Below are 19,837 nucleotides of genomic sequence, written 5' to 3'. Positions count from 1 at the left end.
TATAATGGCGCAACGCAGCACCAACTATCTGAGCAGCTTAGCTTACAGGACCCAAATGCAAAACGTCTTTGTTCACTACTGTATGTCTACCGAACATGTCGCATGAAGTACTTTATTTTTCCTAAGAAAATTTATGAAACACTCAAAAGGCCCCATATTGCATCACTGCAAGGGGGCCTCTTGATAGTGAACACAAAGTCTGAATGCATAAGCATGCCACAACACACTGCATAGTCAAGCAGTTAAGCTTTATGATAAGGGGAACATAGAAAAGAACACCAGTAATGAGGAACATCATACAAACAAACCATGTAATCGTAGGTACACAGGTCAAATGAGCACAATTATAACCACACTTTGACTTTTCGAATTATTTCGAACATTAGAACATAAGAGCTCCTGCTTAAACAGTGATGACAACGAAGGTACACTTGCCAGAGTAAGTTTGTACTGATAGTAAAATAAAGTTATTTTTTAAAGCAAATCTGGTTTGGTTGAAATTAGCAAAAACATTTTACTCCAGTGTGTGCAGTTTAATACTGTTTGGGACAATTTACCTGCCAGTTTCAATAAGAATAAAAAATGTGTCACCCATGGTAAAAAAAAAATATCTTGCAGCAACAAAACAAATTGTCTTTCACTATCACAGTGAAACCGAGGGCATTTTTCCCGTCTGACCCATGCCACTGCCATTCTGTTCCCACAAAAACTACACTTTCTGTCAATGTTGCAGAGGATACGCAATTTACTTTGGATCAAACATGCAAGTGATGTACCAAAACAATGCACTAAAGGGCCCCTCACCAGGTCTGGTCATTTTGAGCTGACAAGTTCAGTGCATACAATGTGTATTAACGATGGTTTCTGCTAAGTATTACACTCCTATGCGCTGCAAGAAGGAGCTTAAATCTCGCACCAAATGCCGTTTGCTCTTCTTGTCATGGGTGTCGTCATCACAGCCAGAGTTGACGTTAATTGCACAAGTGCGCCTACATCATGGCAGTGCTGTGACGTCACACACAGTGAAATTAAACATTAAATTATGGAGTTTTAGGTGCCAAAACCATTATCTGATTATGGGGCACACCGTAGTGGGGACTCCAGAAATTTGGACCACCTGAGGTTTCTTAACATGCACCTAAATCCAAGTACACAGGTGCTTTCGCATTTCGTCCGCATCGAAATGCAGCTGCCACTGCTGGAATACAATCCCGTGAGGTGTCACTCACAGTGACATGTGACCTCAAGAATTATTCAAGGCAACATAAGTTATTTGTTTAATTTGTTGCTTCAATAGACGAATTAAATTATAAATGAAAAATGAGACATCCATCCAATCTTAGCAATTGCTACAAAGGAAACCTATTGGCGGCGAGGAGTAACGGAGTTGCCATCTATCGGAAGCGCCTCGCTGGCGTAGTATGAGGGATCGCGCGGTGCGCTCCTCATAGGTTTTGTTGTCAGCGCTCACTGAAAACACCACGCGCGAGCTCTCCCGGACATTTCTGTAAGTACTTTCGAAACGAGAGAAGTTTTTTACTGTCTAAATAATAATCTTGGGCAAACTGAAAGCACAGAATCGTCTACAGACGCTATCTCTTTACCGAATACGTACAGTGAACGCCACTGCGCGCAGTCACCGCGATGGAGTCTCCCGAACCGGCTTCTTGCGTGAGAGGTAGCCAAACGCCGAGAGTAAACTATGTGAAATATGTTGTTACAGTGGAATGTCTGTATAACCAAATGGGGCATAACAGAATGTAGCCTCAATGCAGCGATCGCATGGGTTCGCAGCGACCGACTGCGCGTCTGCATGCATGTCCACGCACAATGTTTTGCTTTCGCTGTGAGCGCTTTTTCGCACCGTGCCATGACCTTTAGGCCGCAGAATACGAGCATTTGACAGTGCAAGCAACCACTGTTGCGTGGGCGCTATCAGAGCTGTTCAAAATAATTTCATTGTAGAGACTTTGACGCCTACGGGGACTGATGTGCCATCGCGACGATTCAATCTTTCTTTTTTCTTCTAAATTCTTGGACGTTTCCATATTATTTCCCTCCACCTCACTTCCCTCCACCTTGCGGATTTCTGCAGAACTATTACATCAGATGAATTAACGTATACAGAAACATTAAAACAAACTGAATGTCTGCATGTTTTTGTTTCACTTTGTACCGCAGAAAGAGAGGTCTACTTCCATTTTGTCTGCTTGTTCCCACATCGTGCAGTCACGTGCGCAGAGAACAATGTTGCAGCGTCGCGATCATGCTCTCATGCCTGCCTCAGTGCTTGTGATTATGGCACTGATTTATACTGCTAATCAGATGTTCTCGTGCAGAGCACGGAAAATCGTCAGCTGCGCAAAACGAGACAAACGCAACAGTTTGCACGCAAGACCGTCACCGGAAGTGTGCCACTCGGCAAAAACGTGCAAGGAAAAAAAAACGCAGTTGGGGCTCGCAATGTATATGTCATGTGATCCTTTGGTTACAGCATGGGAGAACACAGGGCAGGAATTTTGCTTGCAGGGACTAGACGGGGCATGTTCAGAGAGAGAGATAGAGAGAAACAACCTTATTTGCCACTGGAGAGTAGGAAGTTAGGGCAGGTAGGCCTAGTGTGGCGCCCAGGTGGGGGCAACGTCTTGGGCCCACGAGACGAGTGCCAGTTGTGCGTTCTTGTCTGCGCTTGTCCAACCCTCGTCAGAAGGAGCTGGCCGTAATGATTGTGGGGGAGGGCCACCCTCGCATCCCCAGAGAATGTGTGCCCAACTGGCGAACACTCCGTGGTCGCACTTAGTACTGACGGGGTCGTAATTCCCGCCAGTGATTAAATAAAGCCTAGAATGACTAAGAACGGAATCGGTCTGCAGTCTGCGAAGCATGGTGGCTTGCGCTCTGTCGAGGTTGAGGTGGGGAGGCGGGTACATGTTGAAAGAGTGTCTATATTGGCAGTGACACACCTACTAGAATCGTGGGTTTGCGGCACATCAAATATTTCTATCTCTGCTATTAATTGCCTATGCGAAAAAATTCTTGCAGTAGAGCCCTCCTTAGAGGACAGATAACTTCCAGTGAATAACCAAAATTTTCTACATGGCCTGGTGAGGGGTCCTTTAAGCTGCACACACTGTCTGTGTAAAATTCGAGTACAAACTAACCAGCAGTTTAATCAGTAAAACCACATACACTTGGAGCTCTTACTCAAGCAACATCCAGATAGAAGTAGCAAATTCTTTTAAATGTTCCAGCCTATTTCATTAAAAGGAATTTGTGGGACGGAACAAAAGGCTGCAACATGGTGAAATGTAAAACAAATGTAGGAAAAAATCATGAAGAAACATAAGTGGGACACAGAGGCATTCGAAAGAGACACAAATAGCAAAAATGACAAAGCTAGTTTCTACAACGCAGTTTTGGGGAGAAAAGAAAAGGTTGTCTTGGTGTGTGTGTGTGCAATTGGTAATAAATGATAACATTAACAAGATTTTTCAGATTCAAGTAAACACAAATCTAAAAAAAGTCCTAAAACGAGGCAACTGCTGAGGCAATTTCAATAACTTTGCTGCATTTAAAAGGAAGAGTAATATTCAAAGAGATGGTCAGACGCAGACCTTTCCTTTAGGCCCTCAATTTTAAGTTTTGCAAAAATTTGCTATTTCGAAAAAAAATTTAAGCACGATAACTGTTACACAGCAATAACAGATATCCCAACTATATAAAATATGAGGGGGTACCCAAAAATAACCAGAATTTTTTCTTAAAAGAGTGTGTGGTGAAGCGCAAAGCAGAACAAGAAAACGAGGACAAACGCTTTTTCTGTGTCCCTTTTCCCGCTTCACGCTACACCACACAGACTCATGGAAAACCAACTAGCCCAAACCATCACTCTTCTTCTCCTTCTTTAAAAGCTATCAAGTTTATTTTTTTACAAAACAATGTTATCACCTTCAAAGTACTCTCCATTACTTAATACATTTGTCCAATCTGCGATTCTATTCTTCGAAACATTTTTTAAATTCTGTTTCTTTTGATGGCTGATAGCTCCTTTCTCATTTTTTCCTTCACCTCTTCTACGTCATCAAATCGCAGTCCTTCCATGTTCTTCATTCGAGGAAACAAAGTCGCACGGAGCGAGGTCACGTGAGCAAGGGAATCATGCTATTTTTTGCCAAAAACTGCCGCACTGAGATGGCTCCGTGAGATGGTGCATTGTGGTGGTGGAAAACCCAGTCCCCGGACTTCCACAAATTAGGACTATAGTGTCACATACTGTTACACAATGTCTTCAGTACTTATAAATAACAGGACTGATTAACAACACCGATCTTGTAAGCAGTGTTTAATGCCTCAACAGTCTGGGCGGCATTTTTCCCGAGCAAGAAACAAAATTTCATAGCCGCAAACTGTTCACTTAAACCGGCCATCACAAAAAATGAGGAGTGCGCGAAACTCATTTCAGAAAAAGAATCCCTCTACCCGGAGAAGCCTTTCCGGGGAGAAGCCACTGCATGCAATGAACTCAACGAGTGACACAACGCTTGCCTAGCAGGACATTACAGTAGCTCCACCCAGCACAGCACTATTCCAGTTTCTTTTCGGTACCCCCTCGTACACAGCATTTGTAAACGCCCAACGCACACAAAAGTGATATATTTCTAGAGTGCAAGGTCTTATGTGTAAACTGCAGGTGTCGGAGCCAGGCACTCTCTTATCAGCCACCTGGCCAAACTAGTCTGTTATCAAGTTGCCCTACAGCAGTGCTATACCGACCAATCTGATAACGTAAAATCCCTAAAAACACTCACGGGCATGACAAAGGGAGTGGGGTGAGCGCAAAAGGGAAGGAAGCTGCATGCATATTATTTTATTTTTATCTTTTGCCATGGGCACATCCCTCTTATGGTATATACTATATGCACCTTTATCTATGTATTACGTTTATATGCAACACATAAGGAGCAGCAAGCTAGGCAGGACGGAGACTTAGAAGCGATACAGTTTTCCTTCTTTTGACGTGAATTGTGTACTCAAGCGTTTAAAAATGTGCACTACTTTAATTTCATGCGTGCTCTTCTGAATGCCTACTATTGCCATTTTGCTGCCACTGTACGGGTGACATGGCTTAGTCAGGCAAATGTTCGCCTTTAGCCGTGTCACATAAGACAATCTGTACATTGTCTTAAATAAATAAATCAATAAGAAAGAACGAACAAAAGAAAGAAACTGTCTGTTTTTAGGGGACATTCTGAGTCGCCTTTTTTTTTTTTTTTTCAGGTGGCATTTTTAGTGACGTTTTGAGTCTTTGCTTTTGCCAATTTAGCTTGCTTATGGAAATTGAATAAATTTGCAAGAAGCATGTAGCCCTCCGTTTGGGGCCTTGCAATGCCACAAGGTGCCAGCACCTACTCCACCACAACTTCTTTCTTGTATGCATTTGTTTTCTTCAATCGTGCTCGGCCCATCTTTCAATGCCTTAAAAAACATTTTCGTAAAGCTTGACAAATTTGTAAAGTCGTAGCACAAGCCCAAATTCGGGAGAGTTAGCAGCTATCATGGTGGCGCTTTCTTCTGTTATTTTTTTGCAATGCTGTCGGTAATCAGTTAAGTTAACGATCAGTACAGTCTTCCTAAATTTAACTTTACCCCTTTGTAAATCACTTCAGCAATACATTAGAAAGCCTGTTTCAGCTTACTTGGGATCTACAGCATTTTAAACTATAGAAACAATAGAAGTAAACTCTGTAAGTAAAAAAATGCGCAGAGAAATATAGACACATGCAGTATTTTCACGATTTTTACATTCAGAAAACAAGAGTGAGAGCTTGTATATTAGCAAACGGAGTAAAGTATTACAAGTGCGCTATTGGCACTTGCACACACAAAGTTTTCATATATATATCTACCTCCTCATTGCAAGCAGCAATTTTATGTATGTTCTAGATGCATGTACTAGTGGAAACACAGTGGCATCAGAATTGATGACGGGGCGATGGGGGGGCATATGTTGTAGTGCTTAGACAGTGACTGTCTCTGAAGAAAGCATGTCCAAACAATGCCACAGCGGGTAGGTAAGTTCAGCTCAACTACACCTAATTTGACAGGGATCACAAGACAGCGATAATGAGTGTATCTGATGCACACGTCTGTCTTTAGCAAGTTACTGTAAACACAATAGGCTGCAGCTTCAAGGTTATCCCATCCGAGAACCGCAATAGTAAGTGAGCTGAACAGCAGCAGTTACTCCCACCTCAATCCTGGTTATGTACACTTGTGGACAACTCTCTGCATTGCCAAGGAAAAACTATGGAGGCAAAGTGCACGCATTACTGATACGGCTAAAACAAATTTTATTTTTAGCATCCCTTTATTACAACATTTATAAGAAAATAAGGCAAAAAAGTACACCACTCAATGTTAGTCCAAATTAATTCTTTTCTGTGTCTTAGTCAATGCCAAACCGTCACAAGTAGCAAGTTGTGCCAACTCAGTATCTGCTCTGAAAAATAGAAAGCACTGCCAAATACTTCCGCACTACTTGGCGTAGTAACACACGCATAGACGCTCTGCTTATGCAGCAGCTTTGCCTTCACCAGCCAAGTAAGCTGTCCACAAGTGTAGCACCTTTCCAATGCCGTTGACAAAGGTATGCGTTTCATCCAAGGCTGTTGCACAAGTGAATGCCACATATTAACCCACAATCAAAAACAATTTCCCACAAAATAAGAGGAAACTTTAGCACTGCAACCATTCAGTTACCACAAGAATGATGGGCCACGCATGAAGTTACGTAACCTTGTAGCGTCAGACATTCTTTTATTGTCATTTACAACACTTTATCTTTCTAAATTTCCAAGCAATACAGGCATCATCTGAGCACATGCACAATCATTGCAAACTGTTGTATTTAAAATGTTGTACTTTACTAAGAAATGACCCAATTGAAAAGTCAAAGCCACCAGGAGGGCGCAGCTTAAGCAAATTCGCGTACACTGCCAACCATTCCCGTACTGGCCAGGTTGCCAAGCTTGCTGCTCCCGTAGACACTAGCACCAGAATTTACTACGGAAATCTCTACATTGAAAAATAACCATTTCTCACCGGCTTAGAAATGGTAAGCTCAACTATGAGACCATTTTGTGACGTGAACTTTTATACAGCGCATGGCAAGACATCACTTGTTTGGGCCTCAGGCATCCATCAGCTAAAGGTCATGCACCTTCTGCACCATGTGTCAATGCAAAACGATACATGCAGACCAATGGTATACCTGTTTGTAGCCATGAAATAGGAGGTCTGGGCCAAGTCTTTGCTAGCTGGAGACCGCCGCAGCAGGGAAAAAAAAAATTAAGAAGCAATGAGACAGTGTACACCCGACGCACACCGCCTTAACTACAGACGGAGCTACCAAGCTCTATAAATTAAAACTGGGCAGTACAACAGATCCATAGTTTACAACCAGTCAGGCAACACAATATTATCCAGGGTCTCTGGCAACTTTTGTGGAAAAAATTCAATGGCTTTCAAGGCAATGACAAAGCACTTTTAAGGATTGAAGATAAGCTTGAAAATATATCATCTTAAACAATAATCAATTATTCTTTTTTAAATTTTATGTACATGCTTATTAAGCCTTTTCAGCATAAACTATAATCAGCCACAAAAAACAAGATGGCTCGCCACCACAAAGAAGCTGATCGGATTGCATTGGCTCGAGTCATGGCTTGCACAAACCTCATTGTCAGATGCTCAAAACCCACTAAAGTTAGCCCAAAGTTCAAAGATTTTTAAGCACTGTGTAAAGAAGTTTCAAGGCCTTGAATATGGCAGTTTCAGATTCAAAGGCCTCCAGGGGTTTCAAGTACCACACTAAGAACCTTGAATATGTTGCACTTTCACGGTCGTCCACAGTAAGTGGCTAGCCACAAGATTCCAGCAATTCAATTTGTGCATGTGCAACAATGTGTTCTTTTGCCTTTAACTTCAGTGAGCATTAGGTAATTTTGAGTGAATCAGTAGCCCATATGTCATGACCAGGAGGAAGCAAGCTAGGCTTTATACTTTCTATATCAAAATAATTTGGGCTGGATGCCTCATAAGACTAAACAATTTGTTCACCTAGTAGTGCACAGCACTTGAGAGCTGCACGCCGACAGCAAAGTTCAAAGGCATAGGTTTTCTTTCCCTCACATTTTAGCAAAATTCTAACCCATATAACACGGTGTATAGGTCAGAATCTGGCCCATGCACAATGAAGGTATTTCTGTATGACATGATTGATCACAGTGCACTTTATCAAAACAGTCATTTCTTTCCCGACAGAATACCGTTTTAATATTCCTTTAGGTGACTGCTAACTATAACAGAGATAGTTTGAAGGCACAAATTACATAAGCAAGGATGGAGTGTTGTCTACCAGTAACTGAAAAGGCCAGGAGAAACAAGCTCAACCAAATATGATGTGATAAGACAGTGCCAAGAGAAACTTTGTGGGAATCCTCGTGTCCCATGTCTGTTGCACGCTAAGCAAATGTTGCATCAGGCGCGGGCACACCAAGGAGGTCGGGAAGAGAGGAAACCTTCCTTTCACTGGTGGCGCACGGGAATCGCAACCGCTATCAGCGCTACCAGGTGTGTCACGTGAAACCCCTTCAACATCGCCCGGGTCTCTTTGGTCACCAACAAGCGGCGAGTGTAGAAGTCTCTGCTGCCACTCCCATTTTCCCGCACGTGGTTAGCCAGACGTGTTTTTGCAGTGGCAATAATCGCAGTCGCTCGTATACCTAGATGGTAAGTTGGAAGCCCTTCTATACCTAGCGTTTCTTCCCTTCGAGGGAACCCTCAGTGATGTCAACTATATAGCTAGCTGACCTGCTCAAAGTGTTAGTTGTAATCGTAATAAATGCTTTCCGAGTGTGCACGTGGTTGTCGTCTATTGTTTCCTCGAGCTTGTACCAGACCGTGGTTGACAGACAAGCAGGCGCCAACCGCAGTGCTCGGAGTGCTGAGGTTTAGCGCCGTTGGCAAACCCCCCCTTATACTGACAACTTGCACACCAAGAAGTTGAAAATGAAGTGGATGGTTAACAGAGCATACCAGAGGAAACTCTTCAAAAACAGTGATTTCATACTTAATACAGGTCATACCTGCCTTTGAGAAATATAAATGTACAAGAACGCACCCTCAGATGCCACCATGGTGCACTAACATGCAAAAGACTTGTATAGGTGGAGCACATCAACGCATCTCCGTTAGCAATACAGAACAGGCAATGTGTTCAGGAGAAAACACATACAAAGTGCTGGCAAAGCTTCAGCTAAGAGCACAATTATAACAGCAATGACTATCAGGTAATGCAACCCCCGGCCTTTGCCAGCTCAAACAGCGGACATGTGAGATACCCTTTGAAATAAGCTATTAGAAGTCATGAGTTGGACCACAAATCTGCCGTGAAAGTAATGGAGGCACAAAGTCCAAGGTGCGTCAAACAAATGAGTAAGATGCAGAGAAATCTGCAACAGGTAGCAGAATTGAACCAGCCAATCATGCTTTGATGTGCTCAAGGCTTGGAAAATTAGCATCAAGCCACATACTAGGGCACACAAACAGTAACAGTGGAAGTAAATAATGTGATTTAGAATGTAACACATAAGAGATCATCATAGCACCATGCACACTTTCTTTGTAACACTGCATAATTATATGATACCTGAGGTGCGAGCTCTGCACTGTTATGAAACTGCACTCAATCACACTGCAGCATAGCTCTGATATTAGTTACTTTTGTTTGCCGCATAGGAAATGTTAAGCTACTCACACTCGTTCGTTTAGACAAAAAGAACAGAAATGCAATCCCAAAACAAATGTTTCATGACTCAACTTGTGCACATAAAGCAAGCAATAAGAAGCATGCAGCTAGTTATTAACTAGTTAGATACCTACAGGGCAAATCAAATGAATAAAGAAATGAAAAAATATTACTGAGATTGATACCTAAGCGTAAATCCAGTTCCAAATATCAGTTCCAAAGGTTAACAATCCTTGTTACCCCAATGATACCGCAACCCCAATGAGCAAGAATTATCAGACTGCACTTAGCCTCACAATGGACTACACAATGCTTTAGCACTGTGGATGTATAGTATTGATTCAAACATGTAAACATGAGCCTCTACGGTTTTCTTTAAGGTGGTACAAAAGAGTAATGTTTGTAGCATGGTATGGCTGATTGCAGCACCACAGTACATCACTGCAAGCAGTTCTTCTCTCGTCATGTTATGGTACTTGTACTGCCAGCTGTGAAATATCTCTCTTTTCAACCATAACAGTAGCTAAACAAAACACTGATTGCAGCTTAAAAGTTCAATAATAGTACTCACCCCTGACTAGCTGACAGAAGTTCACAACATGGGTGTGTGGGTGTTCAATCCCAATATCAAATCCTGAAACGATCATGAATGACAGGATAAGCTCGTTAGTCAAACAAGCACAGCTGCTGCTTAGTGATAACAGCATAGGCGCAGCTTCCGCAACCTCACCTAATGTTTGGAGCATCATGTTCTCATTCAGGACAAGCTCCAATGCCTGTTCTTGATAAGCCTGCAATGAATGAGTCCAAAAAATGAAAATAAATGCAGGGCAGTTCATCAGTTAGGGCCCGAAAATTATGAAATTACAACTGAGCCTCCTAAAGGGGCCCTGAAGTACGTTTCGAACATAGTAAGAAAATGCTGTCGATCTGTCATAGAGGCTCCTGTGAACATGTGAGCCTAATATTACCGAAATGGATGCAGCAGCGAATTTACAATGTCAAGTCAACAGCAAATTCCACAATGCTGTCGGGCAGCAGCATCGAAAGCAGCTGGACGCATCAATGCTACTGGCTGAATTCTTGATCCAAACAGCATTCCCAGTAATACATAAATGCTAATTTTGAGTTAAATAAATGAAAAATATATTAAGATAGAAAAATAATATCTTTACAATGTGCATAGCTGCGTCAGCTGCACATGGCCCCCGAAATCACAGTGTAGTGCTGTGTAACGTAGTCTACCGCAGCCGCCACGAGGTGCTGGGACAAGCCCTTTTGCCACCGTGACACTCAACTTTTGGCCAGGCCTTTGCCCTCTTGGCTACTCTGCTGTGTAGCTTCCAGCATGCTGGCAGAGCCGAAAGGAGGAAGAAAACCAGCCATCGGTGCAATAACTTCACTTACAGTTGAAGGATTCGAAAAAATTATGTGGCAAGAGATTTGTGAGGCAACATTCTTTTTAATAGTGAGGCTGTTTTACAATTAGTTGGAAAAGTGTTCTAGGTACCCTCTACAACCTAGGTGTGTAAACTTCAGTATTTTACGAGCCCTTGTCATTTGTGAGCCGACTGCCCCTCTTCAAGCATGAGCACACTGCGGTTCATTGTGAAGTAGTCCTGGATTAATTCAGTGGGAAAGCGTTCATGGTACACTCAGAGGCAGCTCTCTCTCCTTCCATCAGGCAAATCTACTTGTGGCACACGAAAGCCCAGTACTTTTCCTTGACACCAACAGGGTCGCACATTTCACTTTGAGCCCCAAGAGCTTTATTCCGAGATTACAAAACATGAAATTTGCATTGCAATTGTTCAAACACTGTAGGCAGCGTGGGGGGGACAATTCTATCTGACTTGGCACGACTTTATTGCAACTTTATATTGAAAAACTACTGAAAAGTGTCAGGCCACCCTAAATTGTTTACTATAATACTTTTTTTCTAGAAACTAGTGTCAGTTTCACTAGCTTATGTAGCTTCATGCCACTGTAAGGTGAATGACAATTTTCCCTTTCGTGAACCTTGCTCCACCTTGTGAGCTTCCACAGAATTTATTTGCCATATTCAGTACCTCTATGCTTCGAGTTGCCTATTCAGCCTCACTCTGGAACCTGCTAGCCTCCTGGCTAGCTCACATGTTAGAGACCATCTCAGAAATGCATTGGTCCCATACTACATCTGGACCAGGACAAATTTTCTGTGAACTGCAAAGCTTTCTTTCTGAGAAAACTATATCGATTTCCTTTGTAGCTTTCATGCTACTGTCAGGTGGATGACAATTTTCCCTTTCATGTGCACTGCCTTTAATATTAATTTTGTGCTCTTACGTCATGAAGGCCAACTGCAGACCACACTGGAAGGGACATGGTAGACAACAGTGCAGCTAAGCTTGTCGCCATGTGACTTCGTAAAGAGAGCTAATCCACATGATGTCAACTCCAACTTACCTCGCTGGCAGGGTTGAGCGGAGGAGCGTCCCGGTGCAAGCACATGTGGGCCACCTTGATGACGTGCTCCAGCTTGCGCGGCTGTTCTTCTACTTTGGCAGCCAGGAACAGTGCACAGGCTGCTATGGACTGCACGTAAGAAGCATGCAATTTTCAAGGCTGTGCAGACAGCCAAGTTTTTCTAGCAGAAATTTTCATCGCCTGAACAATGCACACGAGCTGCAACAGTGGGTGTCAGGTGCACCAGCATGCTGCAAATTAATTTAATATTCAACATTTTCAATTGCACTGTTTATTGCCCACCAGTGGGAATCAGTTATATGATGCAACTTCCCGAGCTTGTGCCAACACCCAAGTCACAGTGGCTAACGATACCGCAACAGCTAGCTGCTCAACTACCAAAACAAACTGTCAGCAGCGTTAAGCCTTGAATGAGCATATCAAATAATCTCATTTAGAGCAAATAGCGCACCTCCCAAGAAAGTGTCCTAGTAGCCCAGTTGGTGCTGGACACTGGCTGGCGCTGCATTATGCATGGTACAGTGCAAACAGGGCAAGCAAGACAGGTATAACAAAGCCATGTTAGTACTAACCACTATGACACAGTGCTACAAATGTAGCACTGCATCTACTGTCTTCTTTGTTGTCTTCTTGCATGCCTTGTTCGCGCTACATAGCACACACAAAACAAGGAAAAAATGTTGTCAAAACAAGAAATATGCTAGATTGACAGTTTCTGGAGACCAAAACACACGCAAGGTCGACGTAAACACAAGTACCCTGTCTTATTCTCGTCTGTCAAGACCCATGACATTGACTTAGCAGAAACTACAGCATCAGTAATCGAGAAAAGGCTGCAAGCTCAAATTTCTGGTTGCAGCCGTCACACTGTAATGGTGGTGCGATGCGGAAATCCACATGTGCCATCAAAATTGACTGCAAGCCCTTCACGACATTATTACCAAGAGAAAAAGTGCAATTTTGCAACAAATTTCCTTAGCAGTGCCTGTCCTTCATGCATAAAACATTACACCAAAGTATTAATTTCTACAGTGGTGTCCCTCTCAGCGAGAACGCTATTTCAAGCTGTTAATGCCACCGAGTGGTGCATAATAAGCCAATAGTGTGAGAGCTGGAAGCATAAATGTGCAAGCTACAATAACATATAGTAAGGATATGTGCCAAAACTGAATAAGTGGGCCCAGAGGGCTGTTGAACCAGAGGGCTTTAGATTAATTTCAACACCTTGCGGTGCATCACAAACTAGGCGTGCAAGCATTTTTGATTCTGCCTCCATGAGATTAATGCCATCAGCAATCGAAGCGCAACAACACTTTGCTCAGCAGGTAAAGTGCAGGTAATATGAAGGATTATTTACGCAGTAGCACAAAAGCCCACAGACAGCGAAAGAAACAGACAGGATACAGCATTATTTATTTTTCTTTCGCCAACCGTGTGCTCCTTCATGCTCGTATGCTTCTGTACTACTGTGTAAACAATGCCATACCAACTAGCCCACCAGTCTGTCCTTTGGAATATGAAGCATGCCACATCTGCAAGTTCAAACACAATAACATAACACAAAGGAACTGATGGTTGGTAATGTATTTGGATTCAGAGCTGGGCAAGTTGGTATATATTCAGTTTGAACATGCTCTCCCAGGAAATGTGGTTGCTTGTGTGGCATTCTTTTCTATTTCCTGCAAGCACTGCGCAAACATCAGGGTTGTGTAGTGCTTGCAAACTCTTGACAATATATTTTACGCATTACATGTGTCGTGCAGCTGCAAGCAACGAGATTTGTATTTTGCGCACAAGGCCACAGAAACGGAACATTGCATGTGAGTGTACAGCACAGATATGGTTCTTACACCTGTATATAGAAGGGTAGTGCGCATCACGCTCAGCAGCATGTTTGCTTGCACGGGCAGTCTCACGTACAGAAAGCACTGTCGCAACACAGTCCACAAAGCACTCGCATGCAACACACATGATATCATGAATGCAGTGCTGAAACTTTCCACTCACACCTCTTCCTAATGCAAGGGTACATAAAGCAAGATCTTCATACTAAGACTATGAGAGGCTGGCTTTACTGTCTGCATGCGCCCCCCAGTGCAAAAACTTAAGCCAGCATGGGAATAATGTCTAGCACAAGCTTGCCCCCGCTCACTTTGAACGTGGTTCCATTTTATGTTATAACTTTAAAGCTAATTTGTCAGCCATTTTGTAACACATGAATTACATTCAATCGTCTTCCAAGTACTTCTATTTGGCTACTCTCAGAATGATGCAGAAAAAAGAAATGAAAGAAAGTGGAGAATGTCACAAACTCCTTCAATCTGCAAATATCACTGTCCAAGTGTTGTCTAGATTTAGTGACACATACAATCTGAACCATCACGACTAGTTTAGTGTTGAAAATTATGCAATTTAACAAACCTTCCGCAAATTTTAAACATGTCCCTGCTGTAAACGCACATTTGAGGCAATCTCACAAGACAACTGAACTTCGATGAACTACAAGCTGCAATGTGCCTCAAAGAAGCGGTGAATGCTGAGCCAGAACTGGAACAGCATAACAATTCCATTCCAATTTCTTTTTGTGCTTCATAGATAGCTAGAGCAGCAATCCACCTATTGGTTATCACCAAGATTGCACAGTCATGAGTGACTGTTGGTAAGGAAGGAACGGAATCAAGCAAAAGGAATTATGTTATGCCGGGCCAGATTTCCTTCGAGGAATCTTATTGTGCACTTGCAGATAGTACAAGGGAACTGTTATATTATGTTGGCACAGACCTCCCCGTAGTAATTTTATCGTGAGCCTGTGCATAATACAAGCACTTACTGCTTGAGCTCATTTAAAACAGCAGTGGGTGGTGCAACAATACGAGCACAAAAAACAGCAACTTATTCAACAAGAAAGATAACACTTACATTTCTGTGGAACTTGGTGAACGAGTGGTAGTAGTAGAATCGATGCATGTAGACAATGGCAGTGTTGATACAGAGCTGGGTGCTGTTGAAGCTAGTCAAGGAGCATTGCAATGCACACAAAACAAAAGAAACTACCCCACTTGCAATGCATAGTGCGTAAATGCTTTATGTGCGAATGCAAGCAAAAAGTTAGCACGAGAGCGTACGCAAGCGTAGACAGCCCCGGTTTGTTTTAAAATACTCAAAGATGTTATTGTGGAAGCATGCAAATGTCGGTGAACACCAGTGAACGATTCCTCAGAAAGCAGTTTGATATCTTGGTGAAGTACAGGCAGTAGATTGGTGCGAACACTAATAAGAAATATAAAGCACAGATTGACGGTTAACAGCAGATTGAAGAGCTTCAGGAACTCAGTTTTTGACTGGTATTTTTGACAAAAGCTTGAATATGAGCTGTTCAAACGAAAGTACACTGCCCTTGAATTTGCCTTGTCAGCTACACTGGGGATGTCAAATTACCTTCACAAATTGTCTCATTTCTGTGAAGTTAGCAGTTCCTAGGCTGAGGTGTTCTCTTGGGTTGAGTCTGCAGTTTCTTTAGAACATAATGTAACTGTTCACTAGAAACAATTAACTAGCATCAAGAAGGTGCTGCCAAAATCCGCAACATGAGGGAAAACTGGTACTGAAACCTAAAGGTGACAGGACCGTTGTTTCACCTTCGAACTATATCCTACATATGTTCTGGCTCACCAAGCCTCCAACCAAAACAAAGCCAACATTTCTGTCATTCCAAAGATCTAACTCATTCAGCTTAACATTGTTATCCTTTTTTGTGTTCTCACAAAGTGAACTAGCAATTAGGTCAGTGTTATGGTAAGGAGATGCCAGGTAAGCAAGAATGGGCATAAAAAATTAGACGGAGTCACTAAATTGAAGTTAACCAACCACTGTCCCATAGTATCACAGAATTTGACTTGTCTGCTCTGAACAAGTGGTTGTTAATACTTATGAAATAAAGAATTATGATTGGAATAAAAGGTGAAAGCAACCTGATTTTGAGCAAGAAAATCATATTAAATACAGAACGCCATGAGATCCACATCAAATTGTCACTCCTAGAGTCACATCAAAGATTTTTAATCTGTGTGTAATACGAATTTTAGAAAGGTTATTCAGCATGAACTGATTTGGCAGCAATTCTTTTGATGCCTCTATGTTAATGCTTCTAGGTTACAGAGGCATATCTGATCAGTATCTTATCACATGAAATAATGGAAATTGGAGGTAGCTTTGTTGCAATGTGTTATATGCGGCTAACATTGAACAGGTGGCTGGAATACCCAGCCTCACACATTTACAGTGCAAAAATCAAGAAAGAGGAATTGATTGATTTTTATTGTTTACAAAAACGACACATGACCTAACGCAGCGTTACGTGATGTCGGCACTCGTGATAGTTGTAAAAGCAAGGGAAATGAAAGTGCTATTTGTGAAAGAACACCGCGGAGTGATCACGGTGTGAACTTGTTAAAATATATAACGTGGCAGCCTACAAAAAACGGGGTAAACAAAAAAAAAGAAAACGTAACGCCTCGTTCACGCTGCAAACAACTAGGAAGTGCCTCGCTAACCCTTGACCTGTATTCGGCGGCTTTCTCTCGCGAGTGTTCCGACCCGCTGACGCGAGCACGAGATCACGAAAACACCGAAACTGCCGCGAGACGAAGGAAGATAACTAAATGTCTTCGCAATTTCAAACTTCTTTTTTCTCTCCGTTTCACGTCAATCTTAACGTAGCCATCAGCCACGAGGTGCAGCGGCAATCCGAATGAATGGAGTGCCCGCGAACATTTGGAGAAAGCCAGGGCGCTTTGAATTCCATCTATCGTCCGACGCATCCAAACGGCATAGTGACCTAAACCGCACTAAGGTACGCGAGACGTGCGTCATCGCACGTTGCAATGCCATGCAGCGAAAACAAGAGAAAGAAAAATGGAAGATCGAGAAGCAATCGCCCCACAGCACAAGCGGAGCAGCGTGCAACCTACGCGTTTACTAACACAGCTCACGCGACGCGGGTAATCCCCGCGTTACAAACGCGCCATTTTCATTTTTACGCGTTTTTCCTTTGCGCGATCGCGACGAGACTGCGTGAAGTTGCCGCAGACACGACGCTACAAAACAACAAAAAATGACTCCCGGAGTGCAATGGCTCACGTGCTTGGAGGGTGAGCTGCGTAGTAGGTTCAAGCCGACTCGGAAGCCACGCTGAAGAAGCGCACACATGGACGGTGGACGGCACACATAGCACAGCACAGCCAAGCGCACATTCCGCGACCGCCGTCGCGTCGAAGAAACGGCCCATCGGTCGCGAAAAACAGCGAACACGACGGGGGAAAAGACGAAGAAACAGCGTCCTTATCTGGCGCCGCGGCCGCTTGGAGACCTTGGGAGCTTCGAGAAGAGGTCGAACAGCACGCGTAGACGGCCGCAAAGTGCGGCCACTCGTCGACACTTGCCTCGGCAGAGCACACCGACGCCCAGGGCACGAGATATCGTCGAAAAAGACGCCGATTTCGCGTCGAAACGGGCGTACGACGCGATTCAAAAGCCAGCACATGCGCTAAGCCTAACCATGTAAGCTGCGCACAACGGCCTTGCCGACCACAAGGATACACTTGCAGGCGTTGTCCCATGTCCTGGATCAAATTGGCAGCTTGCTGTCGGTACGAGAGCTCCTTGTCCGCGTCCAGACCACATTTTCGGCTCGGGGTGCAGGCCAATTGTTCTTTGGTAAAATACCATCTTTCTCCTGCCGCCATTGACCCTGCATCGACCACGAACTCGTTGTCAAAACCCGCATGAACGAAGTTCAATAATCTCTTTTAAGCAAAGCATAAATAACGTTAAAAAACGTGTAATATTTTATTATGCTATATTTTGATGTAAGAATAAGCGTATCATGAAGTATGTGAATAAGTTGTTAAAGTTTGCTTTCATGAGCCACACCGAGGTGGCATCTCCAGAGAAATTAACACGTAGCGCGAAACTCGAAACGCCCTACGTGAGGACGAAATGCCGATTAAAAAATTTCCGTGTCAATGGACAGAATTTGAAGATTTTGGTCTGAAGTGAAGCGAGTAGGTGGAAATAAACGATAAGAGTGTGGCAAGAAGTTTAAACATTTTTCGCTAAGAAAGCTAGTGAGTATGAATAAAAATGATCGAGTGCCGTGGAGGAAGGAGGCAACTTCCAGACAACAATGCGCTACCGGCTTTTCTTTATTCCTTCCTCAACAGCAGTCAATTAACACAGATTGGTTTCTTTTATAATAGCGTTGTAAATTTCTACTTAGAAGTTAGGCGTGCGCCCAAATCAACACCGGACTACTTTCTTAAGCGTAGGAACACGCTTGCCTTGGCACACCTTCATTGCGAGAGCGGCAAGGGGATCGGGGGCATGGTTTTTGTGGCCAAGGGAGAGTGGAGACAAGATGGCCTATTATTTTTTATAAGGTGCGCCCATGTTCGTTTAGCGCTATCATAAGTATTATTATGAAGCTATGTACATACCTAAGGGATTGCATTTACAGATAACGAGCACTCTGACGAAGGAAAAGTACTAAGTTCAAAGAATGGGCGAACAGCTGCTCGCCATTTTGCGTTTATTTTCTGCAAGGCCGCGACGTTTCAAAGCTTCGTATCGAACCAATTCATTCCTTTTGCGATATTTTTGACATTGTCCGTGCAAAACTGCGGAGAAATGTATCTCGAAGCACTGCATATCAAGGGTGCGACCTCAGTTGTCTTAAATAAAACAAATTTGGGTGCCAAACTTAACGCGGGAAATATTAGAAAAGGTAGCGCACATCTGACTACCCGGTCCGCCCGCGAACAATGCTTGGCTGCGTTATTTTCCTTGAAAACAACAAAGATGGGATCGAACAAAGAGCCCCGACATATGGCAGGCACACAGTACGTAAACTGTGCGTTGCCTGCGAAGCCTAATTCCGGACGCCATTAGAGTCAACTGATACCAACAATCATAACAAAAATTGTGTCACAGATTTTTTGACAGGACGTCGGTGGGAAAGCTAGCTGTAGAAAAGCACAAATGTGCTAAATGGCTACAAGAGCCGGCGAGAAAAAAGAATAAAAGCTGCGCGGGCCAAAGGACTTTACGTACACACGGTCTTTGTGTCGACTTAGAGGGGTAGTGAGGTTTTGCTACTGCTGCGGTCAAACTCCTTCAGGTTAAAACCGGTAATGAGCACGAATCGGAAGACAAAGAAGTCAACGTGCGTGCGAAAATTTTGCGACATGATAGGTATAATGAGCGAGGAATAAGGTCAGCCTCCCATTATCCATAATGAGAAGCTATACTTACCTTTATACGGATGTCAACTCCAAAAAGAAAAAAAAAAGGGTGGCTGGTACAGGTGAGGAAGAATGCGTATGCACAACGATTGAAACGCGCACCAAGCAACGTATAACAGCAAAAGACGGAAAAAAAGGGTGGCTGGTACAGGTGAGGAAGAATGCGTATGCACAACGATTGAAACGCGCACCAAGCAACGTACAACAGCGAAAGACGGACACAGGCGCACGACGGTGATATAGCTAGATATCTCACTGACTGCTG

The 19,837-nt window shown here is 43.2% G+C and overlaps 1 protein-coding gene across 1 annotated transcript in view; it reads right to left on the bottom strand.

The window, feature by feature from the left end:
• Positions 1-18,258, bottom strand: part of CycT (Cyclin T) — a 36,063-nt gene extending 17,805 nt beyond the window's left edge. The window contains exons 1-6 of the mRNA XM_065454653.2: positions 17,873-18,258; positions 15,194-15,275; positions 12,254-12,382; positions 10,539-10,599; positions 10,380-10,442; positions 7,271-7,316 (exon numbers count right to left, since the gene is read on the bottom strand). Coding sequence (XP_065310725.1) covers positions 7,271-7,316; positions 10,380-10,442; positions 10,539-10,599; positions 12,254-12,382; positions 15,194-15,275; positions 17,873-18,018 — 527 coding nt within the window. The 5' untranslated portion in view covers positions 18,019-18,258. The remainder of the gene's footprint in view (positions 1-7,270; positions 7,317-10,379; positions 10,443-10,538; positions 10,600-12,253; positions 12,383-15,193; positions 15,276-17,872) is intronic.
• Between the last annotated feature and the right edge of the window lie 1,579 nt (positions 18,259-19,837).

Source organism: Dermacentor albipictus, chromosome 10 (genome assembly GCF_038994185.2).
Source record: "Dermacentor albipictus isolate Rhodes 1998 colony chromosome 10, USDA_Dalb.pri_finalv2, whole genome shotgun sequence".
Classification (NCBI taxonomy): Eukaryota; Metazoa; Arthropoda; class Arachnida; order Ixodida; family Ixodidae; genus Dermacentor; species Dermacentor albipictus.
The sequence above is the reverse complement of the archived record's forward strand: the minus strand, read 5'-3'. Positions and strand labels throughout refer to the sequence as shown.